General features: G+C 41.1%; 2 protein-coding genes across 3 annotated transcripts in view; one reads left to right on the forward strand and one right to left on the reverse strand.

Annotated features, from left to right (window-relative positions):
• GRID1 (glutamate ionotropic receptor delta type subunit 1) overlaps positions 1–27,946 on the forward strand; it is a 1,160,974-nt gene that overhangs the window by 270,434 nt on the left and 862,594 nt on the right. The window lies entirely within an intron of this gene.
• LOC122740223 (tubulin beta chain-like) lies at positions 1,337–3,793 on the reverse strand. Its single transcript, XM_043982154.1, has one exon. It carries the CDS (start codon positions 3,668–3,670, stop codon positions 2,345–2,347), a length of 1,326 nt encoding a protein of 441 aa, XP_043838089.1. The 5' UTR covers positions 3,671–3,793; the 3' UTR covers positions 1,337–2,344.

Genomic DNA, 27,946 nt, shown 5'->3' on the forward strand with positions numbered 1-27,946 from the left:
GGACACTTGACACTTACTAGCTGTGTGACCCTGGGCAAGTCACTTAACCCTCATTGACCCTCAAAAGAAAGAAATAATGCAAAGGTGAAATGGACAGACCTTGGAAACACTGGATATAGGAGTTGAGAGATAGTGAGAAATCCAAGATGACTCCTAGGTTGTGAACCCAAGAGAAGGGGAGGATGGTGTGGCCCTCTATCATAATAGAAAAGGTAGATAGGGGAGGGTTTAGGGCAAATGGTAATGAGCTATGTTTTGGACATATTAAGTTTAAGATATCTACTGGATATTCAGTTTAAGATGTCTGAAATGTTGGAGATCTGAGGTTGGAGGTCAGGCGAGAGATTGGGGCAGGACAGGTAGATTTGAGAATCATCAGAAGAGAGATATCATTTAAATTCATGGGAGCTGATGAGGTCACCAAGTGAAGTGGTAAAGAAAGAGGAGAGAAGAGATCCCAGGACAGAATTCTGAGGGACACCTATGTTTAGAGGTCATGATCTGCAGGAGGATCCAGCCAAGGTAATTACTTTTTTTGGTGAGGCAGTTGGGGTTAAGTGACTTGCCCAGGGTCACACAGCTAGTAAGTGTCAAGTGTCTGAGACTGGACTTGAACTCAGTTTCTCCTGAACTCCAGGGCCAGTGCTCTATCCACTGTGCCACCTACCTGCCCCAAAGGTAATTACTTTTAAGTGAGGTGGCACAATCAATTGATCAATTCAGTGGATCCTACCCTAAGACAGCCAATGGTAAATACTTTCTGATACAAACATCTGAAGCCACAGAGTACTTGGAAATCTTCAGAGGGATTTCCATGACCCTTAGAGAATTTCCTTGAAATACTTCATCTGGTTTATGTGCTTCTAAACCTTGACCTGTCTAAAATCCATTTGATCCTAACCACTAATGGCTGTGATGGTAGTTGGGACAAAAAGGGAACACTCTCTATTGAGGAGTTAATAATCTAGTAGAGGAAATGACAAATACATAAATGACTTTAGTAGCAGGCAGCACAGTATCTAGTAAGTGCCTTTAGGAACATAAATGAAGTGCTGTGGGACTTAAGGGATTAAGGGGGACTGGAGGGCTGGAGAGTAGGCACCTGTAGCACTCGTAGCTCCATGGTGAAGGTGATATTTAAACATTTGATCTTTTTGGGGGGGAGGGGGCAGGGCAATGAGGGTTAAGTGACTTGCTCAAGGTCGCACAGCTAGTAAGTGTCAAGTGTCTGAGGCTGGATTTGAACTCAGATCATCCTGAATCCAGGGCCAGTGCTTTATCCACTGTGCTACCTAGCTGCCCCCTGATCTTTTTTTTTTTTTTTTTTTTTTAAGTGTTGGGTTTTTTTTCCTCATTTCCTTTTTATTTTCGGGTTTGGGGGGCGTCGTCTTTTCAATATGAAAAAAAGCAGCAAGTTCAACACAAAACAGAAACCTAGGAAGTGGAAGGGGGAAGAGCCCAAGATAGAAATTGCAGATGTGGAAAGGATGAGAGAAAATGAAGGGAAGATTTGGTACTGGGAAGGGAAGTGTCCTGTTGCCCCTGCTCCCTTCTCTTGGGAGGGAATTGATTTTGGGGGAAGGGGAGTGTAAGAGAATCAAAATACTCCCCAAATGAGGGACTTCTCTAGAATTTTGGGAGTTGAAGCAATTCTCACATCTCAGACAGGGGAAGGGTGGGTCCCAAAATAAAGGGAGACAAAGAGCTGAGGGGGGAGCCCACCTGGCAGAGTGAGGCACAGACCCCTCCAAATAAAAATGAACACTTGGGAGAGAAACCAAAACTGGGGGGGAATAATACTGTCAACACTTCCCCCAGAGCTGGGGAGTAGAGAGAAAGAGAAGGGGCACCTGGAGATAGGAATATGAGAAGTTGGGGAGTATGTGGAGATGGTAGTTAGAATAGAAAGCCTGGCTCCCCCAACAGACTTTTATGGAATGAAACACTCCATTCCCTCCCTTCCCCCCAAACACACCAAGAGAACTCTCCACTAGGAATATAACATCTTGGTCCCCTTCTCCATCAAGAAAACCCAAAGAGTTCTGGACCTTTCCTCTTGGTCACCATTTTAGTTCAGGGCACTTAGTGGGCACAAAGTCCCCTAAATTGAGGCTCTGGGTTGGAGACATTCTGCTTCTTGGAGAGAATTTGGGAGTGGGGAAGAAAGGGGCATATTACTGAGGGGACAGGTCATATAAGGAAGGAAGATCAGAGGGCAGAGAGCTCAGCACCCACAAAGGAGAGAAAAAGGATGGAGGCAGAAAATGCAAACTTTAGAGGAAAAGGGTGATGGGGAAAGAATGTTGGGAAGAATTGAGAAGACTGAGATGGCAGGATATCTCCCTTAGGCTTCCTCCTCTGCCTCCTCACCGAAATCCTCCTCCTCTTCAGCAGTGGCATCCTGGTATTGCTGGTACTCAGAAACGAGATCATTCATGTTGCTCTCAGCCTCAGTGAACTCCATCTCGTCCATCCCCTCCCCTGTGTACCAGTGGAGGAAGGCCTTCCGGCGGAACATGGCAGTGAATTGCTCTGAGATGCGCTTGAAGAGCTCCTGGATGGCAGTGCTATTGCCAATGAAGGTGACAGCCATCTTGAGGCCACGGGGTGGGATATCACAGACAGCGGTCTTGACATTGTTGGGGATCCACTCGACGAAGTAGCTACTGTTTTTGTTTTGTACATTGAGCATTTGTTCATCCACCTCCTTCATGGACATCCGACCACGGAAAACAGCAGCAACAGTGAGATATCGCCCATGGCGAGGGTCACAAGCCGCCATCATGTTCTTGGCATCAAAGACCTGCTGGGTGAGCTCAGGCACGGTCAGGGCACGGTACTGCTGGCTCCCATGGCTGGTGAGGGGAGCAAAGCCAGGCATGAAGAAGTGGAGTCGAGGGAAGGGGACCATGTTTACGGCCAATTTCCGGAGGTCAGCATTAAGCTGGCCAGGAAAGCGAAGGCAGGTGGTGACACCACTCATGGTGGCAGAGACTAGATGGTTGAGGTCACCGTAGGTTGGCGTGAGGGTTCGGAAGCAGATATCATAGAGTGCTTCATTATCAATGCAGTAGGTTTCATCTGTGTTTTCTACTAACTGGTGGACAGAGAGTGTGGCATTATAGGGCTCAACCACGGTGTCTGAGACCTTGGGTGATGGAACCACACTAAAAGTATTCATGATGTGGTCAGGGTACTCTTCTCGGATCTTGCTGATGAGCAGGGTGCCCATCCCTGAGCCTGTGCCTCCACCAAGTGAGTGGGTCAGCTGGAAGCCTTGCAGGCAATCACAGCTCTCTGCCTCTTTGCGCACCACATCCAAGACTGAATCCACCAGCTCTGCCCCCTCCGTATAGTGGCCTTTGGCCCAATTGTTTCCTGCCCCGGACTGGCCAAAAACAAAGTTGTCTGGCCGGAATATCTGACCAAAAGGTCCAGAGCGAACAGAGTCCATGGTTCCAGGCTCAAGATCAACCAAGATGGCCCGGGGAACATATTTGCCACCAGTTGCCTCATTGTAGTAGACTGAGATGCGGTCCAACTGCAGGTCGCTGTCCCCATGGTAGGTGCCGGTGGGGTCTATGCCATGTTCATCACTGATCACCTCCCAGAACTTTGCACCGATCTGATTGCCACACTGGCCAGCCTGGATATGTACGATTTCCCTCATGGTTGGAATTTACTTTTGCTTGTCTCAAGTTATGTGCAGGAAGAAGAGAATAATATATAGATATATATATTTTTTCTCCTTTCCGCTGAACGAGCTCTTTATCAATAGAAGGTTTCCCGGGAGGTTGGAGCTGCTAGTTCAGAACACAGCTGCACAAACGTTCTGAGAGGGAGAAAGCCCCCTGATCTTTTTTAAAGAACAATTGTAACCATGTCACTCTCTTTCTCAAGAGCTTTATTTGGCTCCCTTTGTACATTAGGATAAAATGTAAAGTCTCCAGCTTGTTGTTTAGACCTTTTCATAATCTGGTTCCAGTCTACCACTTTGCAGGTTTATCTTGCAGCACTCCCTTTCATGTATTTTCCATTCCAGTAAAACTGGTCAATTTACTCTCCCCAAGACTTAGCATTGCACTTTGAACCACTGTACCTTTCATACGCAGTGTCTCTCATGTCTAGAATTCATTCTTCTGCTTCTTAGAATTCCTAACTTCTTTCAAGATTCAGCACTGGGGACAGTTCCCAGGGAATCCTTATCTTATCCCAAATTGTAGAAGTGCATGGCTCCTACCCAAATTCTCTTTTCTGAATTCAATCTCTATCTCTCTTTATTCTCCCACTATCCCCAAGATTTTAAGCTTCTTTAGTTCTTTGACTTTGTACCCCAGAACCCAGGTGGTTCCCCATATGTATTAGGCACTTGATAAATACTTGATGGATTAGGTTGGATTGAACTTTGAAGGATAAATATGATTTCCAGAAATGAGAATCAAGAGAAGGTTATTTCAGGTGGAATAAAGTCATAGAGATAGGAAAGAAAAAGGTAGATTTGGAGGAATTGAGGAAGCCAGCCTTGTTGTAGGATTCATGTAGAGAAATAGCAGGAGAAAAAAATGGAAAGAAGTAATGTTTTCACATCTCAAAAACAGTCTAAGATTTACAAAGTGCTTTCTTCAGAACAGCACTTGAGAGGCTGGTAGCATAAGCATCATTACCCCATTTCATAGATGAAGATATTGTGATTTACAGGGATGAGGCAGCTTATTCAATGTTATTCAGCCCGTAAGTAGCAGTGTCATACTGCCTTTATAATATAGTGAAGAGAGAGAGCCCAGAAATAGAAGTTAAGACTCAGGTCCTTTTAAGAGGCTCTGTAACTAACTTGTGGAATGAATTACATGTAATTCACTAAACCTTTCTAGGGCTCAGTTTACTCATCTGTCAAATGGGGATAATTAAGCTTTTCCTGGCTACTTTTGAGGGCTCCAGTGAGAACAGAATGAGATAATGCACATGAAAATGCTTTGAGAAATTCAAAGGATTGCAGAAAGAGACATACATTTTCAGATATAGCAAAATATGGGAACTTATTTCACCACACTATGTAGCTGTCTACTGAAGACTTTATTTTTCAGTTTCTTTTTTTTGGTGGGGCAATGAGGGGTAAGTGACTTGCCCAGGGTCATACAGCTAGCAAGTGTCAATTTCTGAGGCCATATTTGAACTCAGGTCCTCCTGAATCCAGGGCCAGTGCTCTATCCCTTGTTTTTCAGTTTCTTAATGTTTAATTTAATATACTCCATGGAAGTAGAGGTAGAGGCAGGGACAGATTAATAAACATATGATAGATAAAAATTAAAATAAACTATTAAAAAGAAATTTGAAGCATTATGCAAATGTGAGGGATCAACCAAGGGCAAGAAGGAGTGTGGTAGAGTGGATAGAGTTGTGGCTCAGGAGTCAGAGGAACTTAACTTAAATCTGACCTCTTATGCTTAATGCCTGTGTGATCTTGAGTAAGTCACTTTACTACTTTGGGCCTCAGTTTCCTTATCTGTAAAATTAGTGTACTAGATGTGCTATGAGATAATTTCCAGTTCTAGGACTATTTACCTGGTCCTCTGATGGAAGCTTACATAGTATGTGAAGCTGGTCAGGTATCCTCCTTTTTAAGTGTAATGTTTCCCTGATACCTCACTGGAATGTTCCCAAAGAGGAAGGGACCTTTTGGGCAACAGTGGGTCCCTTTTATTGGAGGCTGGATGGATGCTTTTGGGGTCTGTTGTAAGGGAGGTTTTTATTTAGTTGTGGGCTAGGCTGGATGACCTTTGAGTCCCCTCTGGCTCTGAAATTCTGGGATTCTGTGAGCATGCCCTCCCCCACGGTCCCAAGAAGTCACATCTCTGTGTAGGCACATTTCCCCATATGTTCATGAAACAGTCCAGGTGCCACTTGGCTCCTGGTGGCAGTATGTCAGTGGGAAGATCATTTTTATACCTTGTTTGGTTAAAGAATTTTATTACTTTATTTATAAAAGAAGCCATGCTGATTTCATCTCACCATATTGCAAGACTCTTTGTATGAGACACATTCCCCTAAGGAGCATAATAACGATAACAGTAACAATAATGATGCTATTATTATCGTTAACTCAACCTGCATTTCTGTAGCTCTTTTGGATTTCTAAAAAAACCCACCTCATAATAACCCATGTGAGAAACTGCTGACACCATTGCCAAGGACAGTATTCTCTGAGACAACAAATTTCACTTAATTTAATTGAATTTTTAAAATGCACTTAAAAGCTGCTACAATCTCAGGGAGATTGAAAGTCACAGAGAAGGTGGGAGGGGTCACATGTATCACAAATTTGTTGACTTCCTCACCCCCTCCCCATTGGTGAGGGAGTCCATGGTATAGACTATCCTGTGGCTTCTAAGGGGAAAACAAAAGCAGGATGGATTTATTCGCCAAAAAATCCTCAAATCAATAAACATGTATTAGGCATCTACTAGAGTTGTCTTAAGCACAGGGATTTTAAAGAAAAAAAAGAAAAAAATAGTCCTTGTCTTCAAATAGTTTACATCCCAGGGAATAGTGGAGTCATTATATATGGAATTAAATAGACACAAAATTTATACAAAGTGATAAAAGAGCTTCTAGGAGAGATGGTTCAGGTAACTGGAGGATTCAGAAAAGTCCTCCTCTAGACAGTGGCATGTGAGGTGCCCTTTAAAGGAAGCCAGGGATTCTAAGAGATGGAGGAAGACATTCCAGATAAAGAAGGACTATGTGCAAAGGCATGGAGGTAGTATATTATACGTGGGGAACAGCTAGCAGGCAAATTTGTCTTTTTTTTTTCTTTTTAAGACAATGCGGGTTAAGTGACTTGTCCAGGATCACACAGCTAGTAAGCGTCAAGTGTATGAGGTCCTCCTGAGTTCAAATTGAACCAAGGTGATAAGCAGTAAGATTGGAAAGGTAATTGGGAGCCAAAGTGTGGTGATCTTTCCATGCCAAACAGAATAACCTGCATTTTATCTGAGAGGCAATACTGAGACTTTCAGGCCAAATTCAATTCAATTAATTCAATTCACCAGCTATTTACTAGCTTCCTGCTAAGTGCCAGGCACAATGGATGTAAAGACAGATATGAAGGAGTCCTTGCCCTCAAGGAGCTTACATTCTAGCAGCTCTGTATTGAGGGCTGCTCTATGCTTAGCATAATGCTAAGAACTATGTGAGAAGTGAAGAAACATTCAGCAATCTCTGGATTTAGAGAATTTACAATTTGATGGAGAGACAATTAATAGGTAATCTCAATAAATATGTAATCATAGCATCTCAGAGTTGAAAGGGGTCCCAGGGACCATGGAGCCCAATCCCTTTTTGAGCTAGAGTTTCCTCTGTACCATTCCCCCAAAATTGATCATTTAGCCTTCACACAAGCACTTGTGTTTTACCTAATGTCATGGTTTCCAGGACTTTCTAAGATGCTTTTAATATTTTACTGGGGAAGACCAAACAGTGTAGCACCAGTGTCATATGCATCTTTCTTTGAATTAGTAAATCACATGGGATAGCTATTTCCCACACAAATCAGTGGCTTTGGCTTATCCAATTCACCCCATGATAATGAGGTTCTAAAGAGAGACCATAGTAGCACCACTGAGGAAAGGATGCTGATATTGAAATCTATTCCAATCTCTGACTTTCTCTTTTTAGTGGAGGGGCAGGTCATAAAAAAACGCATGTGACAGTCATGTCCAGGGAGATAATGCAGTGAAGTCCTTGAAAGAAGGTGATGACATTGAAAGGAAATAGGAGATGAAGAGCTCCAAAAAATTCATATTCTGTCACCAAGAAAAATGGATGTCAATTTCATGGTAGATATAGCTAAAAGTCTGGACAAGCCTTTCACCATGAGGAGGGGATAAAGGATTAGGGAACCTTGGCATTCAACATCTACATGTCTGAAGGCTTCAATGGATAGTTTTGTTAGGAGTAGCTTCAAAGTAAAATCACTTCTCTTAAAATGTTGCCTAGTTGGAACCTTTCTCACTCTGGAGTGAAGGAAGCGTGTTCTGTAGTTAACTTTTTTCCATAAAAATGCTTGACTTGTCAGTTAAATTCATCGCTGCACTCTTAACCTCTGGAAGGGTTGGAAAATGATCCTTTACCAAGATTAGACGTTATGGGGTGTTCCAAAAGTCTTAGTTCAATTTTAAGCTTTAATATCTTAAAACTGCACTAAGATTCTGGGGGTGTCCTGTACATTCTTTGTCTATTAAGAAACTGCTTTGATTTAAGAAGATTGTTAATGTGGTTTTTAGAAGAGGAGGGGGCACAGTCTGGTGGCTAGAGATCTAACCTCAGAGCCAGGAAGACTTTGAGTTCTGATGTGTTTTGAGTGTTTGATCCTGGGAAAATCACTGAAACTTTCAGTACTCTTTTGGACCATAAGTTTATTTGTTTGTTTGTTTGTTTCCTTTGTTCCTTTGTTCCTTTGTTCCTTCATTCCTCCCTCCCTCCCTTCCTTCCCTCCTTTCCCGGGGCAATGAGGGTTAAATGACTTGCCCAGGGTCACACAGCTAGCAAGTATCAAGTGTCTGAGGTCACATTTGAACTCAGTCCTCCTGAATCCAGGGCTGGTGCTTTATCCACTGCACCACCTAGGTGCCCCCTGGACCTTAAATTTCATAGAAGATGTTGTCATGTATTGGTAGAGGGATTTTAGTGCAACCCAGTCCCCATTCTCCTTTTAGCTGTGCTACTGATTCTCTCTGGACTACCTTGGGTAGCTTCTCCTCTCTCTTAGTTCAGTGTTTTCTGTATTATATTCTCCCCTTCCTCCCTTAGAATATTAATTTCTTGAGGGTAAATGCTATCTTTCTTTTTTCCTTGTATTGCAGTTTTATCACAGTGTATGGAATACAGTCAGAGCTTAATTAATGTTTGTGACCTTGCCCGTGCTTATAGAACAGACGGTTAAGAAGTACTTATGACTTTCCCCCCTTTTTTAGTAGGTAATGGCCCAAGGAGGAAAGGAAAGAGATATTTAGGAAAATCTATTACCTCTACTTTATTTCTCATGGGAAATATTAATAGCACAGCTACAAAATGTTTAATTTTATTTCATATCAAGTATTTCATTTTTAAATTGCATATCATTTGGGGAATAATATGTGTTGTTGCTGAAACTGCAGGCAGGCATGCCTTTACAATAATCATTTCATATTATTTTTTAGATTTGGAATCCCACTTTTACTTGATGTAAATTCATCACGGACATGTAGACATTTAACTATGCACCTGTTAATTGCATATTTAGAGCTTGATACCCTGTTTTGAAAAAGGAAGAAGTTTTGAAATTCACACTTCTCCAAGTCGTACAATTAGATTTATTTGTTATTTTATCTGATTAAAGGAAGCATCTTTCCCTCCTTAAATATTTCTGTAGCTACCTCTTTGTTTACATGTATTATTGTCCCAGTAGACTGTAAGGTCTTTGAGGTCAAAGACTACTTTTTTCAAGTCTTTGAATGAAAAGAGCCACACACACGACGTTTCACATAGTAAGTGCCTGAGAAATCTATTTGGATTGGAGTCTAGGTGTCATGTCTCCCCTCCCTCTTCTATTGCTTCTTTTTTTCAGGGAAACTATTCCCAATTCTTTCAAGTGATCCATATATGACTTGCTTTCTAATTTCCTTGCCGTTCTTGGTTACCTCCTTTCTCCACATTGTCCTGCTTATCTCTGCCTTTTTTATAATGTACCCAGAAGTGAACACATTACTCCAAGTTTGGTATTGCTAAATGACAATGCAAAGGAAGCAAAGAAGGGCTCATCGAGTGCTGCAGACAAGTGGTACTTCAGGAGCTCTGAGAGATCCCAGGCAAAAGCAGCACAGGGGATGGGTTGAAAGAGTGTGTTGGTAGACTTTTGTGTGTGCACATCTCTCTGTTTGTGGGTTTGTCTATATGTACTTTCAAGCATAGGGTGGATGTCCAGTTATCAGAGATGCTGTTTGGAGGGTTCTTGGGTGAATATGGGTTGCACTAGATGGCCTCTTAGCTCCATTCCATTTCTGACATCCTCTGGTATTGAGAGAGAGAGAGAGAGAGAGAGAGAGAGAGAGAGAGAGAGAGAGAGAGAGAGAGAGAGACAGAGACAGAGACAGAGACAGACAGAGAGAGAGACAGAGAGAGACAGAGAGACAGAGAGACAGAGAGATGGAGAGGCAGAGACAGAGATAGAGACACACACAGAAACAGAAAAACAGAGAGACAGAGACACAGAAACAGAGACAGAGAAATAGAGACAAAGAGACAGAGAGAGAAAGAGAGATAGAGACAGAGGGAGACAGAGACAGTGACACAAAGAGAAACAGACAGAGAAATAGATGGAGACAAAGAAACAGAAAGACAGACAGACACAGAAACAGAGACATAGAAACAAAGAAACATAGAGTCAGAGAGACAGAAACAGAGAGACAAGAGATAAAGACAATGTATGTATGTGTGTATGTGCATGTATGTATATATGTATGTGTGTACGTGGACCATCCAGGAGAATAGGATTAGAAGCATAGGGACATGTAACTCATTGATTGTGGGCCAGGCTTCAGGAAGGTTTCACAGACCTCTTTGTTGATGAGACAGGATGTCATCTGCAAATCCTCACTTAGATGCTATTGTGGCTCTCCTAGAGCCATTGTCTCTATGGCCTGGTTCTGTGCTAGAGCATGAGAGAATCTTTCCTGGAAATGGTAGCTAAGTTACCCCCAGGACAGGTAAAAAGTCTCTCTGTCATTGTGGCCATGTGCTTGGGTTGTACATTGATTGGTTTCTTCTGAAGGAAGTGGAATGAATTCAGTCTAAAGGGATAATTAAGAAGAGTTATTCCCTCGACACTGATGTTTGTTAGTGGAAAAAGAAGACTTTGGAATGATCTTCCTTCCTTCCTTCCTTCCTTCCTTCCTTCCTTCCTTCCTTCCTTCCTTCCTTCCTTCCTTCCTTCCTTCCTTCCTTCCTTCCTTCCTTCCTTCCTTCCTTCCTTCCTTCCTTCCTTCCTTCCTTCCTTCTTTTTTTGTGAGGAAACATGACATGCTTAACAAAAATGCCATGTAAAAATGGGAGAAAGATGAGAGGCAAGTTGAATTTCATCTTATTCTGCCCAGGATAGTGTTAAGAGAGTAGTAACTAAAGAAAAGGGAAAACATATAACTAACATATATAAGGAAAACTTCAAGAAAGGCCAATTTTGTGGTAAAGAAAAGAATGAGGAAGAAAAGTAACAGTATGCAGGCTTGTAGACTACCCAGAAGTCTCATGTCCATATAGTTTAATAATAATGACTGATATTTATATAGTCCTTTAAAGATTGCAGTGCACTTTATATACATTTACTCATTTGAGCCTCACAACAACCCTATGATTTAAGGTGGCACAGAAATTTTTCTACACTTTTACAGATGAGGAAACAGGTTCAGAGAGGTTATGTGACTTGCCCACTCAACTTATGTCAGAAACAGAATTGGAACATGTCTCCCTGAACTCACGTCCAGCCATACTTTCAGAATAGAAAATCTTAGCTTTTTGGAGGCAGGAATTGTTTATCATTTTAAAATCTGTCTTCAAGTGCCTACTGCAGTATATTGAATATAATATGAACTTAATAAATTTTTGTTCACCTTAATTTAATTATATCATAAAATGCTTTCTCCAACAAGAGAGTTGGGAGATATTGGACAAGGCAGCACTGAATAACATCACAAAAAATGAAATTGATTATAGTATAACAGACAGGAAACAACTGGTTACTAATGTCGGAGTTATTTCTGAATCAGCTATCTATGCACCGACCATCAACAGAGCAAAGATAAAAATCAATACCAAATCAGAAGAGAGAATACAAATGAGAGGAAGACATGACATGCATTTAAAACAATTTCAACATGACCTATTTAAATAAGCTATTAACATTCAAAAGTGGAAAGTGGATAAAAGAAAAGATGTAGCCCGAGGCTGTCATTATTTCCTAAGTGTATGATTAGGGAATCACTTTCCACAACAAGGAGGCCAAAAGAGCCTTAAAACTGTCTCATCCATAGAACCTTTGATCTCCTTGCCAATCAGAGAGATATGGCATTAAGAAAAACATGACCTTATAATATATTAACCAATGTGTAAAATGTTATGGAAAAAGATGGTGGAAAGATGGAAAAATCTGACCAGGATCCTTCTTTTTAACACCAATATTCTTCTGATGATACTATATGGACATAAACCATGGAATGACACAGTTTTAGATGAATTAACATTGTGGGTCAACCCAGGGCCACAATGAAACACATGTGATAAGTGTGAGTAAGCTATAATATATTATATAGGAAGAATTACACAGAAGAAGAGGCTAAACGAATATCATGGGGGTAGCTAGGTGGCACAGTGGATAAAACACTGGCCCTGGATTCAGGAGAACCTGAGTTCAAATCTGGCCTCAGAGGCTTGACACTTACTAGCTGTGTGACCTTGGGCAAGTCACTTAACCTCCATAGCCCCATTCCCCCCCCCCAAAAGAATATCATGAAGGAAATGTGTGATAGAAAGGAAGGTGTTCACAACATGCATTTAGATTGACAGGATGAACAAAGAATGGATTATGTGCCCCATTAACATTCTATATTAAGGAACATAGCATCATGTTGGGTAGACTTTTCCTGCCTTGCCTCCTATCTTCCCAGAGGATTGCAGACCAATACAAACAGGAATTAGAAAGGAAAAGAATGGTTAGATAGGTTATGATCTTCCATGAAAACTACCAATTTTTTGAAGATTGGAATGGGCTGTCTAAGGAGATAGAAAGTCTCCCATCATTGAGAGTCTCTGGAAGACAGACTACCACTTATCAGGGCTATTGACAAGGGGATTCCTGTTCATATTTGGTTGGATTAGCTAGCCTCTGAGGTGCCTTTCAGCTCTGGGATGTTGAGATCCTAAGTGGTCAGATGAGTAGTGTTGGGTTCAGAGGAGGGAGAGATTACTGTGGCCTCTGCTCTGAGCTCTTTTCTCTTCTCTCTATACTCTTTCCCTCAGAGATTTCTTCTATTCCCATGGCTTTCACTTTTATTCATATAGTCCTCAAATCTTTATATTTAGCCTCAATCCTTTCCCTAAATTCCCGTTACATATTTCTGACTTCCTCTTAGGCCTCCCTGTCCTTCTGGCACCTCCAAGTCAACATTGGATCATGGGATTTAGAACTGGAATGAACTTAGAGCTACCCTAGTCTAACACCCTTATTTTGCATTTGAGGAAACTGAGGCCCAAGGAAGCGAAGTGACCTACCTAAAGTTACAGAGAACATAACTAGCATAACTGGAATTTTAACCCACATCTTCTAATTCTAAATTAGGTACTATTGATGTTACGCCATAGCCTAGGATATTGGGGGGGGAGTTGAACAAATATTTATTGAGTGTCTACCATGTGCCAGGGAGTAAACACACTATAAATATGAGCTCATTTGATCTTCTACTCTCAACTTATCACCTTTTCTCTTAAACCTCCCAAATTCCCTATTTCTATCACTGGAACTGCCATCTTCCCATATTGGAGGGATGTTTCCTAAACAGTTGTCAGCTTTTATCAATCCTGCTTCTATCCTCTTCTCTCCACTCAAATTGCCACCATATTGGTTCCATCCCTCATTTCCTATTGCTACTTTTATAATAGTGTTCTGTATTGTCTCCCTGCCTCATCTCTCCTTGAGTGATCTTCCTGGTCTGACAGGTATTTCCCTTGATCAAAAGTCTTCTGTGGTTCCCCATTGCCTATAAGCAAAACCACAGATTCCTTAGATTGGCATTCAAGAAACTCCACAGTTGAGTTCACTTCATTCTTTTTCTTCAACTTCTTTTCACATATGTTACATTCTGTCCAAGCTAGCTATCCCCTATTTTATTCTGCCCTTTCTTACCTCACGTTATTCTGTGAAGGCTATTCCCTGTGCTTGAAAAAAAATAAGTTTTCACATATTCACCAATTAAAATCTTTCTCTTCCTTACAAATCCAAGCCCAGATATTTCCTTCTGCATTCATGACCTCTCATACACTGCCACCTGAAAGTCATTTCTCTTGTATGCCTTATAGTCTTTTGTCTTTGGTTCCTTCTTTGCTCTTATCACCACCTATTTCATCATTTAGTCATGTATATGTATATCTTTTCCCACTTAATAGACTATAATTTCCTTGAGGGCAGTGATGTAATAGAGGGACAGGTCTTGGAACATAACAAACCAATTAACATAAACCTCAATGCATGTGATACTCTGTACCCTTACTTCCAGCTCTTTGCTTTTATGGTTCCCTGTAAGATTCATCTCACCTCCCACCTTCTGTAGGAATCCTCTCCTACCAAGACCTTTAACATTTTGTTGGATCCTATTGGCCTGGAGAATTCTTTAATAAATGAACAAAGAAGGGAAGAAAGCATTCTGGTTGGGAGAATTTTGTGAGCCATAGTGTGGAAGCAGGAAAGCCCCAGGTGGGTCCATGGAATAACAATAAAATCATCCTGGCTTCCATGCAGGGAAGAAGATAAGCTGGAGAGGGAGCTTGTGGGTAAGATTTAGAGAGTGTCATAGAAGTCTTGTTCAGTAAAGCTAAACATCTGTGTAAGGTGGAGCTTTGTGGACTCACTCCCTGCTTTTGTCACTTGGTGAGAAGCCAAACTCTTGGGACAGAAAGTAGCATTCAGTACTGGCTAGCGGAATGGCATGTAGCCTGGGGAATTCATTGGAGGTTATGGGCCACCTCCTGGGATGATTGATTTTAGGAATTTATCCACTTCTTAGTTCAAAAGGATGATTGGATTCAGGATCCAGAAAGGTCTCTACAAACTGGAACAAAAGGTTGAAATTAAAAGAAAAAAAATATTGATTCAACCTTTACCTAGTAACGTTTTTATGTCATTTTCCCCAATTGGAATGGCAATGTAAGCTCCTTTGGGTCATTGACTATTTTGCTTGTATTAGTATCATAAGTGTTTAGCACAATTTCTAGAAGATAGTAAATGCTTGATGAATGTTCTCATGTTCTCTCCCCCCCCCTCTCTCTCCTTCTCTTTGTCTCTTGTCTATCATCCTATCACTCTTATCTATCATCCACCTCTTTCATATATATCTACCTAGCTATTACCTATGTATTATTTGTCTTTCTACATGCCAATCATTTATCTAACTTCCTATCCACCTATATAAAAGGGATCAATATGAAGCCCCACATTTCCATTTTTATTAGAAAATCCATTTCCAAAGTACAAAGCAGAGGAGGCATGTATAGATGGCATTTTGTCCAGAAAAGATCTGAGGGTTTTAGTGGACTGCAGGCACATTATGTCAACAGGGTGGTATGGTAGCCATTCAAGCTAGTGAGACCCTCAGTGGCATCCAGTGGTATGCCATGTCAAGAATAAGAGAGCAATAGTTTTGCTCTTTCTGCTCTGAGCAGACTGAATCTGGGGCATCTTATTCAGCTCTGGACACCTCATTTTAGGACAGACACTGTGACACATTGAAGCAAGCCCATGAGAGGGTGGAACAGGGTTGTGAAGGAACAACAATGAGAGCTGCCTAAAAGTGGTGCAATGTATTCTCTCTCTCTCTCTCTCTCTCTCTCTCTCTCTCTCTCTCTCTCTCTCTCTCTCTCTCTCTCCTCTCTCTCTCTCTCTTTCTCTCTCTGTCTCTCTCTGGGTGGGGCAGTGAGGGTTAAGTGACTTGCCCAGGGTCACACAGCTAGCAAGTGTCAATTTCTGAGGCCATATTTGAACTCAGGTCCTCCTGAATCCAGGGCTATCCACTGTGCTACCTAGTTTCTCTCTCTCTCTCTCTCTCTCTCTCTCTCTCTCTCTCTCTCTCTCTCTCAAACAGAGGTTGATTGTTGGTCAGGGAATCTGGTAGAGAGCCTCACTATTTAAGGAAGGGCTAGACTAGATTTCCCAATTCTGAGTCTCTGTATGTGACATGGTCCCTGCCCTCATGGAGCTTAAAAAACTGCTGGGTAGACTAGCCTCCTACACAAGAAGTTGAATAACAAAACAAGTCAACCAGAAGCAGAGGTGTTACAAGGCAGTGTTTACTAAGTGCCAACTGACTGTTACAGGCAGTAAGTGTTGTGGGAGCTCAGAGGAGTGAGCGAGCCCCATGCTGGTCTGGTTCTTTTATTGGGAAGTCTATCTGTATGCATGTCAGTCGGGATGTTTCTCCCTCTCCCCTGCCCGAGGCTTTTATATCGCTATTGATTTTGCTGGTTGTTACAACATTAATGTATATTCAGGTAAAGAGATTGGTGATTTTCTGAGGACTGCATCCCAACTCATTAAGAATCCGATGGTTCCCTGGGTCTCCCTAATGACTGTTTTATTTCTTGCCAACACAATGGACGGTTGATGGGCAGAGGGCTAGCTCCAACCCAGAGACATTATTTCTCCCCCTCCTCCAGCCTGGCATTAGCATTCCAAAGCTGAAAGCAAGCTGAGGGAGAGCTGCCTAAATATTTATGGAATACTGCTGGGGTCAGAGTAACAGGGGAAGCAAATGAAATTAAAGATTTACACCATGGAAGGAACAAACTGACGGGCCCATCAGGCCCACTGCAAGCTCCTTTGGTTGTTTGAAGAAAAGAGTTTTTTTTATCCCCCAGCAAGAAACTTACTTTTTAATGGATTTATGAAGCAAAAAAAAATCCCATAAAATTTTAATTTGTTGTTTCAACATTACATCTTCATAAGTTATTTCCAAACAGTCAAATCAATTGTTAAAGGTTCTGACCCCTGAGTACATCAAGACACTTCATTGTATATTTTGGAAGAGGAGATAGATAATGTCCATTGCCAAGGCTCTTGATTTCTTTCTGAGAATAATAAGTGGTTATATCCATTTTTACAGGGTATTAAGTTGAAGTTAGGTCCCATTTGACAATAAGCTTCTGCAGATCAGGGACTATGCCTTTATCTACAGAATCTGAGAGGCCATCTAATCCAACCCTTTTGCTGAATAGTACTTCTTTCTATGATAGCTTCAAGTGGTTGTCCTAGCCTTTGCCTGGGGACATGAGCTCCTTAGAGGCATGATGGAAGGAGCATTGAACTTAAGAACAGAGGAGACAGGTTCAGATTCGGTCTCTGATGTCAAAAACCTTTCCTGGAATCTGTTTGTTTATCATCATAATCACCACCACCACCACCACCACCATCACCATCATCATTATTATTTTACATTTTCTTGATCTTCTTGTCTTATAATTCTATAAAAAAAAGCACTGTGTCTATGGATAAATCACTTAAGCTCCTTGACCCTCAGTTTTCTCAAGTGTAAAACTATACCCAACTTATAGGTTTTCCAGGAAGCTGCAATGAGATAACGTTTGTAAATCATTCTGCAGACTTCCACGTGATGTCTCCAGTTTGGAAGGAACCTTAGAGAAAATCCATATGACCCCAAAGACCTTTATTAATTTCAGTTATTTTTTAGGACAGCAAACATTGTTAGGAAGTTCTTCCTTACATCTTGTGAATGTATGCCTCTACTACTATCAGTCCTTGCTTCTAGATCTGCCCTCCAGGATTAATTCACAACCCTTTGAGGATTCTAAGACTTCCATCATGTTCTCTCCTACATCTTCTCTTTTCTAGGCTAAATAGACCAATTCCTTTTGTTGATCCTTATATGATCCATTTTGAAGTCATGTCTCCATCTTGGCCATTCTCCTGTTGTTGTTCAGTCATGTCCAACTCTTCTTGACCCCATGTGAGGTTTTCTTGACAAAGATACTGGAGTGGTTTGCCATTTCCTTCTCCAGCTCATTTTTTTTAGTGATGCAATTGGATTTAAGTGACTTGCCCAGGGTCACACAGCTAGTAAGTGTTAAGTGTCTGAGGCCGGATTTGAACTCAGGTACTCCTGACTCCAGGGCCAGTGCTCTATCCACTGCGCCACTTAGCTGCCCCTCTCCAGCTCATTTTTATAGATGAAGAAACTGAGGCAAATAGGTTTTAAGTGACTTGCCCAGCATCATACACCTAGTAAGTTTCTGAAGCTACATTTTGTTTCATCTAGGAACAAAGGGGGGAATGTGATGAAATAATGGGATTTAGCATATACTCAAAGAGCCACCTGGAGATTAATCTATACTGATTGAATCAAGTGAGAGTGATTGACTGCTAATTAAGCCTACTTCAAGTTAATTGGATTGTAATCACACCTGGCTATCCCTTAAGAAGGTATTGTTCTCAGAAACTAGACTGTGAACTCAACTTGAGAACACCTTCAAAGCCAATGGATTTGGATGACGCCAACCACCTCGAAGCAGTGTGTAAGGACCGCCTTTGTTCCAGATCTATAAAAAGCTTCCACAAACAGCTTGCTAGTGTGTTCCTGATTAAAGCAGGCTCATGGAGGAGGACTTCAGGAAGAACCCAACCAGGCTGGAACTCTAGGCTAGACTGGAGTTGAAGCTTCTGATTTAAGGCAGCCACAATTTAGATTTTAAACATCACAATTTGAGCTCAGGTCTTCCTGTCTCCAGGTTAAATGCTCTATCCATTATACCAGTCAGCTGTCTATTTTTTCAAGATCACTCAAGCAGTAAGTATCAGGGCTGGGATTTATAAGATTATAGCTTTTTAGCTGGGAGGGACTTCAGAGGTCACCAAGTTCAACCCCTTCATTTTACAGAGGAGGAAGCTGAGGCTCAGAAAGGTTCATTGACTTATCCAGGGTCACACAGCTAGTAAGGGTTTGAGGCAGGATTTAAACGCAAATGCTTCAACCATAAACCTATTGTTTCTTTCTCTATACAACTTGAGCTACAAAGGGTGAATCCAAACCTCTAGGGAGTGGGTATTTGATCTCTCCTTTCCTCTCCCCTCCCCTCCCCTCCCCTCTCCTCTCCCTCTCCTCTCTCCTCTCCCTCTTCCTCTCCTCTTCCTCTCTCTCTCTCTCTCCCTCTCTCCTCTGTTTTTCCCTATCTCTTTGTCTCTGTCTCTCTGGTCTCATGTACACACACAGGCACGCACACACACACATGCACTCTTTTCTCTTTAAGCGGTATTATTTTCTGTACCACTTAAACTGTCTAATCTTCTTCCCTTGACAGAGATAGCAAGCTCCATTTGGGGCCTGGATGGAGCTATCCTACTAGTTATCCTGGAAAAAAATATCTAAAGGTTTCCTCCAAGTTAAGAATTTTAAATGAAGATACTTATCAATGCCGAGCATTAATAATAAATGCAGCTTTTAAAGAGTTCTCCCCTTTATCAGAGGCTCCTCGGAAATGTGGCTGCTTCCACTTTTTTTTTTTTTTTTACCTGGGGAGGGGAGTGGAGCATTAGGTTCTGCTAAACAGCAGAGAAACTGTCAGGATAATCAGTTTCCATTCATATGCAAAGTATTCGCTTAGCCGAGTTCATCAAAATGCAGTCATTTCATAAAAACGTAAAATAAAATAAATTGTAGTCTTGTCCCCACCGCAAACTGCTACAAGGGAGACAGATCATGGACAAGATAGGAGTTGGTTACTACTGCTAAAAGGCAGACTGTGTCTGGGCCTGATGATGCTCTCTCTCAGTATTCCTTAAGGGAGGGAGAGGGAGACCTTCAAGCAGGCATAGACAATATTCTCCATTTCTCTTCTGCTAAACTGTGCTCTTCCTCACATTCCAATCCCTTCTCCTGGAGACCTCTGCTGATTAGAATGAGCATGTCAGAGCTGAAAGGCACCTTAGAGATCCCCCATCTCAAAACTCCCAGACTGTAGATGAAGAGCCTCAAGTCCAGAGACTCAGATCCCAGGATTATAGAGCTGGGAGGGACCTCAGAGGTCATCTAGTCCAACCCCCTCATTTTACAGCCCAGCCATACAGTGATTGTAGCTTAGACCCAGAATGGGATCATAGATTCAGAGTTGGAAGGGACCAGAGAAGTCATGTCAGCAGTTAGGTGGTTCAGTGGATAGAGCGTTGAACTTGGCACCAGGATGACCTGAGTTAAATCCTGCTCTGGACACTTGCTGTTGGTGTGATCCTGGTCAAGTCACTTAAGTTCTCAATTTCTTCCTCTGAAATATGGGAATAGTAACATTTACCACATAGGTTGTTGTGATAATCAAAGGAAATAATTTATTCAAAGTGCTTTTTAAACCTTAAAGTACTACATAAGTGTTATTGCTGTTGTTATTAGGTCTAAATCTCTCATTTTTCCGAGGATGAAGCTGAGACTGAAAGAGAGGAATTTACTTGCTCCAGATCATTTAGGTAGCAAATAGGAAAACCAGGATTTGAACTCAGGTTATCTGACTTCAGATATTCACTTTTTTCCCTGGACATCACAGTGGAAGTGACTTGCCCAAGGTTCCCAGCTAGCCAGTGGCAGAGCCAGGACTGGAGCCCAGGATTCATCGGTCTTTCCATCAAAGAAAAGGGTTCTGCAATTGAAAGAATGACTTGGTTACTTTGAGTTTTATCTTTGTTCAGTATCCCAAGGATTCACTGATACATGTTTGGAATGGTGGAGCGGAGCCCACAGGTGGTGCCCACAGCATCTATACTTCAGGCATAAGTTGGACTTGACATTTGAGGCCCTTTCCAGTTAGCAAATCATGCCTTTTAGGAGTTTGTGACCTATCTCCAGCCAATTGCCCAGAGTGAATGCCTTTCTTAAGTAACTTGGGGAATTAACCCTGGCACAAAACTCCAAGTTTATGAAAACAACAAGGTCTAAACAATCTTGCAAGAGATATTAAACTATTACCTTGTGCTTGAATTTTATGATTGCTCTAAACAGGTTGAAACTGGAAAAGGTCCATAGATCTAGCTAAACAGGATCTTAGAGGTCCTCTGGTCTAGAGGGGGAACCTGAGGCCCAGAGAAGTTAGGTTACTTCTCCAATGTCTCACAGGTAAAAAGCAGCAGAAGTGGGATTGGACCCAAATCCCCTTCATCAGAGGCCAGTGCTATTTTACTGGATCACTCTGATAAACACATACCTTTTATAGGAATTTTTTTACCTAGTTAATTAGGATAGGAATAGGGACTGGACTTGTAATTTTTTTGGATACAGTGTACTCTTGGGTGAGGACACTCCCTCTACAGATGAAAGTCAACATTTTTTCTCTGCAATTTACAATCCTAGAGAGTTGCCAAGAACAATGAGAGACCCAGGATCAATTAATCAGTATGTGTCAGAGGCAAGCCTTGAACCCAGGTCATCCTTGTCTCAAGGGTGGCTCTTTATTCACTACACTATGCTATCTCTGTTTTTAAATAACCAGAGCAAAATTAATCTCTTTGAATGTTAACCATCTAACTTGTTAAAATGCTATCCTCATGCATCCTCATTACATCTAGGTGACCCTGGGTTCTTGAAGAGTGTGCCAGCAGAGGGCAAAATTTGGCAGGTCTTGCCCAAGTTGGAAAAGCTTTGAGGATTTGCCTAGTAATACCCTACATGTTTGTTATCCAAGGACCAGCCTTGACAAGTTCAGAGAGGATCTTCACTAGCTTGGCCTTAGGTGACAGATTTTCTTTGGCCATAATTCTCAGACTTTCTCTCTATGAAGCTTCAATTGGTGGAAAGCCTACATATTCTATTATTGTTCTAGATCCTAGAAGTAATAGTTACTCAAAGATCATTCCAATATCTGGTTTTATGTGTGAAAAAGTATGAAACATTTTAGTTATGTAGTAGAATGGAAACTTCTTTAGGTCAAGGGCAATGCCATTTTTAACTTTCACATCTTCCTCAAAACCATGTACCTGCCTTGTATACAATGTGCATTGTATACAATTGTTGAATGGAATTGAATGATGGGATGGGATTTGAGCCAAATAAATTCTTCCGTTGAAGTTACCATAAGATAATAAAATAAAACTAAAATATAGGCTAAATGACTTTTTTTTTTTAGTGAGGCAATTGGAGTTAAGTGACCTGCCCAGGGTCACACAGCTAGTAAGTGTTAAGTGTCTGAGGTCGGATCTGAACTCAGGTGCTCCTGAATCCAGGGCCAGTGCTCTATCCACTGTGCCACCTAGCTGCCCCTAAATGACTTTTTTGTAACTCTATATGATCCAAACTTCAAAGGCTGAGTTCAGAGAATCATTTAGATTCAAATCTGTAAGAGAGCACCAAAGTTACATAGAAGCACTGGATATAGAGATCATTTAATCTTGTGATCAAAGGGTTTGAAACTGAAAGACTCTTTTAGACACCATTTAATCCAACCCCCTAATTATTTTGGAATCAATTCAACTCAATTGAAGTACATATTTATTGAATATCTAATGAGGATCTCAGGGCAGAGTGAAGGACCTGAAATCGAGAAGACCTGAGTTCAAATCAAGATTGTTGAGGGCAGTACTCATAGTTGGCATTTAACAAATATTTATTTATTCCTTGATATATGGACTGTATGAAGAACCATCTTATAGATTGAGTATAAAGGTAAATGGATATTATGGGGTCCTATTTCCTAGAGCAGGGCTTCTTCAACTGTTTCCACTTGTGACCCCCCCTTTTTTTTTGGTGAGGCAATTGGGGTTAAGTGACTTGCCCAGGGTCACACAGATAGTAAGTGTTAAGTGTCTGAGGCCGGATTTGAACTCAGGTACTCCTGACTCCAGGGTCAGTGCTCTATCCACTGTGCCACCTAGCTGCCCCTGTGACCCCTTTTTGTCCAAGAAATCTTTACACAGCCCCAGGTATGTAGGCATATCAAATAGGTATACATAACCTTTAACTGTTGCCAAATTTTTCATGAACCCTACGTTTAGTTATGTGACCCCATATGGGATTGTGACTTTCGGTTTAAGAAGTTAGGCATTAGAGTGTTTGGCCTTGAGTCAGGAAGACTCATCTTTCTAAAGTTAAAATCCAGTTTCAGAGACTTAGTAGCTATATAACCCCATGCAAGTTACTTTATCCTGATTACCTCAGTTTCCTCATCTGTAAAAAGAGCTGGAGAAGGAAATGGCAGACCTCTCTAGTATCTTTGCCAAGAAGATCCCAAGTGGGGTTAAGAAGTTATACACCCCTGAAGCACTGAAAGGTCTGACCAATAACAACAACATTGAGGAGCTCCACTTGCTCAAAGGCTTCCAGCCTTTTCCTTATCAACAAGCACTTGTTTTGTACCTATTACGTCTAGTACTAGAGATACAAAGAGAGCCAAAGTAGCCCCTGCCTTCAAAGAGTTTATACATTATCTCAAGGATAAAAGGTACACGTAAACAAGTTCATACAAAATAAAAACAAGATGTTTTCAGCAGATGGGGGGAGAATATTAGCAATGGGAGAGATCAGGAAAAACTCTTGGAGGCAGCAGTAGCTGGCTTTGAGTTGAAAGATCTGAGGAAACTGAGGCCAAAAGGAATGTCTCCATTGTAAACTGAGTCTAAAATATACTTGGAGTTTTTAATTTATGTGAATATTTGACATTTGGCATTTCCCAAGGGTGTTGTAGAAAGGATTCATGCTTCAAGTAGGGGGTTGGCTGACATAGCCATTAAGGTCCCTTTGAAGTCTGAAGGACTGTTTCTGTGAAGTGGCCAATATTAAAACCCAGGACTTTTGACTTGGTACACATTCTTTTACTCCACGCTGATTTTCTAACTGCACCCATACCTGAATGAGAATACATTCCCACAAGAGGTCAGCAAGGCCTCTGACTGAAAACATTTGAAAAACATAAAACCCCCCCAACCTATCTCATGTGGTCACCCAGTTCATTTACAGACAGCTCTGATTATTAGAAAGTTTTTTGTCATACGTGGCCAAAATCTTCCCCCCTGCAATTTCCCCTTATCATTCTTAGTTCTTAATCCTAGGTCAGGACAAGAAGAACAATCTGAATCTCTCTTCCAAGTGACAGACTTATAGATACTTAAAGACAGCTATTTTCTGTCTCTAAGTCTTCTTTCCTCCTGCCTAAAGAGCTCCAGTTATTTGACCTTGGACAATTCTCATGGCCCCTATTTTCCTCAGCTGTAAAATGGACTGGGAAATTGTACTAGATGACCTCAAAGTCCTTTCCTGGTATGAATGTGTTTCAATAGGACAGCAGTTGGTTGGTGGAAAGAGTGCTGGACCTGGAGTCATGAGAGACCCGGATATATGACCATGAACACATCACCTCTCTTTTCTGAATTTTGGTTTCTCTCTCTATAAAATGGGGATAATAATACAGTGTGATAATAATGTAGTGCAAATTCACACTGAATATCTCCATTGGGCTAGAACCAATGACCATATTTTAAAGGATAACTTTGATAACTAGTGGGATACATGTGACTTCATGGGATTCTTTATTTCATGAGATTCATTATTGCACTAATCAGGAACTAGCTGTACTTTCCTAACAGGGTTATAGTGAGGCTCAAATGAGATAATGGATGTAAAGTGCTTTGCAAAGCTGAATGTACCATGATAAATGGCTGCTATCATTAACATATGATGTTGTCTCCCAGTATGAGGGTAGTGGTAGTTCACATTTAAGTAGCATATTCAGGTTTACAAAGGACCTTTCTCATTGCAACTCTGTGATGTAGCTGAAGAAACTGAGGCTAAATGAAATGGTTAAATGATTTGCTCAGAATCACATGTCCAGTATGTGTTAGAACAGAAATTTGAATGGCTCTCTGGGTTCCAAGTCTTGACTACGTACTCCAATGTCTCTGAGAGGTTGAAGGCCTTCAGTAATAGATGATGATGTATAACCGTGGCTTACAGAAACACAAACAAGGTCTTTATAGATCCAGTATGAGGGAGACAGGGGAGCTATTAGTCTTCAGGCACCCATGGTGAGACATTAGGCAGTATGGGAGCTAAGTGGCTAATAACTGAGCATAGATAGATTAAGCCAACCTCCAGACTCATTAGTTATGGAATTTAGCTAAGTCTTATTGTCACTGAGAAAATGATCCATCCATGTGTATTGGCACATCTAGCAGACTTTGTGTATCCAGCCTAGAGGTACCAAATAGCTTGATGTCTATCTTTTTGTCCATTGCATCATGCCCACAAGCTCACCACCCCTCTAACCAATTAATCAATGTTTCCTATTGGCACTGCTAAAAAATTCTGATATTATTGGCTTTGGACTTTTCCTCCATGGTACATGGTAAAGTCCCTGATGAGGTTCCCCATTAGCCTTAATTAACCCTTAGGCTAGATCCAAGGGGTTCTAGAAGCTTGCTTATTCCAAGCAGATTGAGCCCAGTGACATCAATCCATCATCAGGTCACTGGATTGATTTCTAGCCAGAGGATACTTAGAGTTCATCAAGCTCTGTTCCCTCCTTTTATAAATATAGAAACTGAGGCCCAGAGACAGGAAGTGACTTTCCCAAGGTCAGACAGGGTATAAGTGACAGAGCTAGGATCCAAAACCAAGTGGCTTGAGTCTAGAGGCAGTTGGAGGTGCAGTGAATAGGGTTCTGGGGCTGGTATCAAGAAAACCTGACTTCAAATCCATCCTCAGAAACCTTCTGGCTGTGTGATCCTGGGCAAGTCACTTAACTCTCATTTGCCTCAGTTTCCTTATCTGTAAAATTAACATAGTTACCAAATGAGATAATAATTGTAAAGCACTCAGCTTTACAATTTACATCATAGAACATAACAGAATATTGTCACAGAACTTTAGAGCTGGAAATGCCCAACCTCTTATTTTTACAGACAAGCAAACAAGTCCAGAGGCAGCTAGGTGGTGCAGTGGATAGAGCATATGTAACACATGTGATGCCTTAAATAAATACTTTGGGCAGCTAGGTGGCACCATAGTGCATAGAGTGCCAGGCTTGGAGTCGGGAAGAATCATCTTCCTTAGTTCAAATCTGGCCTCAGACCTTAACTAGCTTTGTGACCTTGGGAAAGTCACTTAACCCTGTTAACCTCAGTTTCCTCATCCGTAAAATGAGCTGGAGAAGGAAATGGCAAACCACTTCAGTGTCTTTGCCAAGAAAACCCCCAATGAGGTGATGGAGAGTTGGACACAGATAAAAATGATTGAACAACAGGAATAACAACAACAAACTGAAGTGTAGATAGGTCATAGAATGAGTTAGTGGCAGAGCCGATATTTGGACTTTGGTCTTTTCATTCCCAGTTCAGGCAATTTTTCAAAATCCTTTTGATATTTTGTCTCATTGCCTTGGAACAAGAGCTAGATACTATAGATATTATTATTAATATAATAAACACTTATTAAGCCCCTACTGCGTGCTGAACAGGAGGTGTGAAGTTCAGCTAAGACATACTCCCTGCCATTTTGGAGCTTAAAAATCTAGGAGGCGAGAGAAGTTAATACAGCTAGCTATAATGCAATAATAATTACAGCTGCTAAAGATCATATAGCTCTAGCTATCATACAATAATAATAACTAATAATTATATACTTACAGAGTACTGTATAGCACTGGTGATAATACAATAATAACTAATAGTTATACATTTATATGATGATTTTAATGACTTGAAAAGCACTTTAGAAAGTTGTTTCATTCATATTTCACAACAACCCTCTGGAGTAGGTGCTGTTACCATCTCATTGGACACATTATTACATGATAAACACATGAGAGATTTAGACACCAAAGTGCCCCTGGAAGGCTAAGGGAATACTTAGGTTGCCTTTATTATTTACTGAGGGCTCAAGGAATACTACCTGTTGGGGACTTTGGAAATAGGCAAAGAGAGGGAGAGAGTTTGAAGAAATCATAGCATCATCCTCATGATCAGCTTTATCGTCATTGTTTTTATCATAGGTTGGTAGTTCATGTCGCACTTTAAGGCTTGTGAAATACTTTACTCCTCCTATTTCATTGAATTCATGTTGTACGTGTAAGCAGTGGGTAGAGCACTGGACCTGGAGTCAGGAAAACCTGAGTTCAAATCCATTCTCAGCTGCAGACTTAGCTGTATGATCTTGGGCAAGTCACTTAACCCTGTCTGCCTCAGTTTCCTCATCTATAAAATGAGATAGAGAAGGAAATGAAAAACTGCTCTAGTGTCTCTACTAAGACAAGCCCAAATGGGGTCACAAAGAGTTAGATATGACTGAAACATGACTGAACAACTGTGCATGTAAGCTCCTTGAGGGCAGGGATTATTTAGTTTTTTAAAAAATATTATTATTATTATTATTATTATTATTATTATTATTATTATTATTTGTGAGGTGATGAAGGTTCCAAAGGACTCATGATGGAAAAGACTCTCCAAAGGCTCAGATGAGATAATGTATGTGAAGCTCTTTGCAAACCTTAAAACATTATGTAAATGTTGGTGGTAATTATCATCATCATCAAGGCTTCTATCTTTTGGATGGGGTCCAGATTGAAAAGGTCCTGGGATAAGTCACTGCTCAACTATTATTCTTTTATATTTAATATTCTATGGAATTTTACAGAGGTGGATTAAAATAACCATTTTTTACAATTGAATCAAAGGCTTAGACTTGAAGCTTATCCTCTGTAGGCTTTCTGACAGTATTCTTTGTATATAGTTCCAGTTGCAGACAGGATGACAGGAACAATATAAACCCTTTCCAATGCATGATTTTCATTTCCTCTCATAGGTCTCTATATTTTGAAAGCTTTTTTCCCCCATGTAGCTTGGGGATTGGGTACTTGGCATAGTGGCATCCATTAGAAATGTAGAGCTTAAGTAGCTATTGATCATTGTTGTACCTAGATGAATGTAGTTCCACTATGGTTTATAGGAAGCTTTGAGTTTGTATTTCTTTGAGGGAGATTCATCATCTGTAAGTCGACAAAGGCGTCTGATATATAACTGGTTTTGCCCTGCTGGGTTTTTGGTAGGTACTAAATTTTTCAGTCTGTAATTCTTACCATCATTGTATAGTCTCTATTGATCGCTAAGTCTGTGCTCCTTAAGGATAACCCTTTTATGATTTCCAGTAACAATGACCTGGTCTTGACTTGT

Source organism: Dromiciops gliroides, chromosome 2, assembly GCF_019393635.1.
Source record: "Dromiciops gliroides isolate mDroGli1 chromosome 2, mDroGli1.pri, whole genome shotgun sequence".
Lineage (NCBI taxonomy): Eukaryota > Metazoa > Chordata > Mammalia > Microbiotheria > Microbiotheriidae > Dromiciops > Dromiciops gliroides.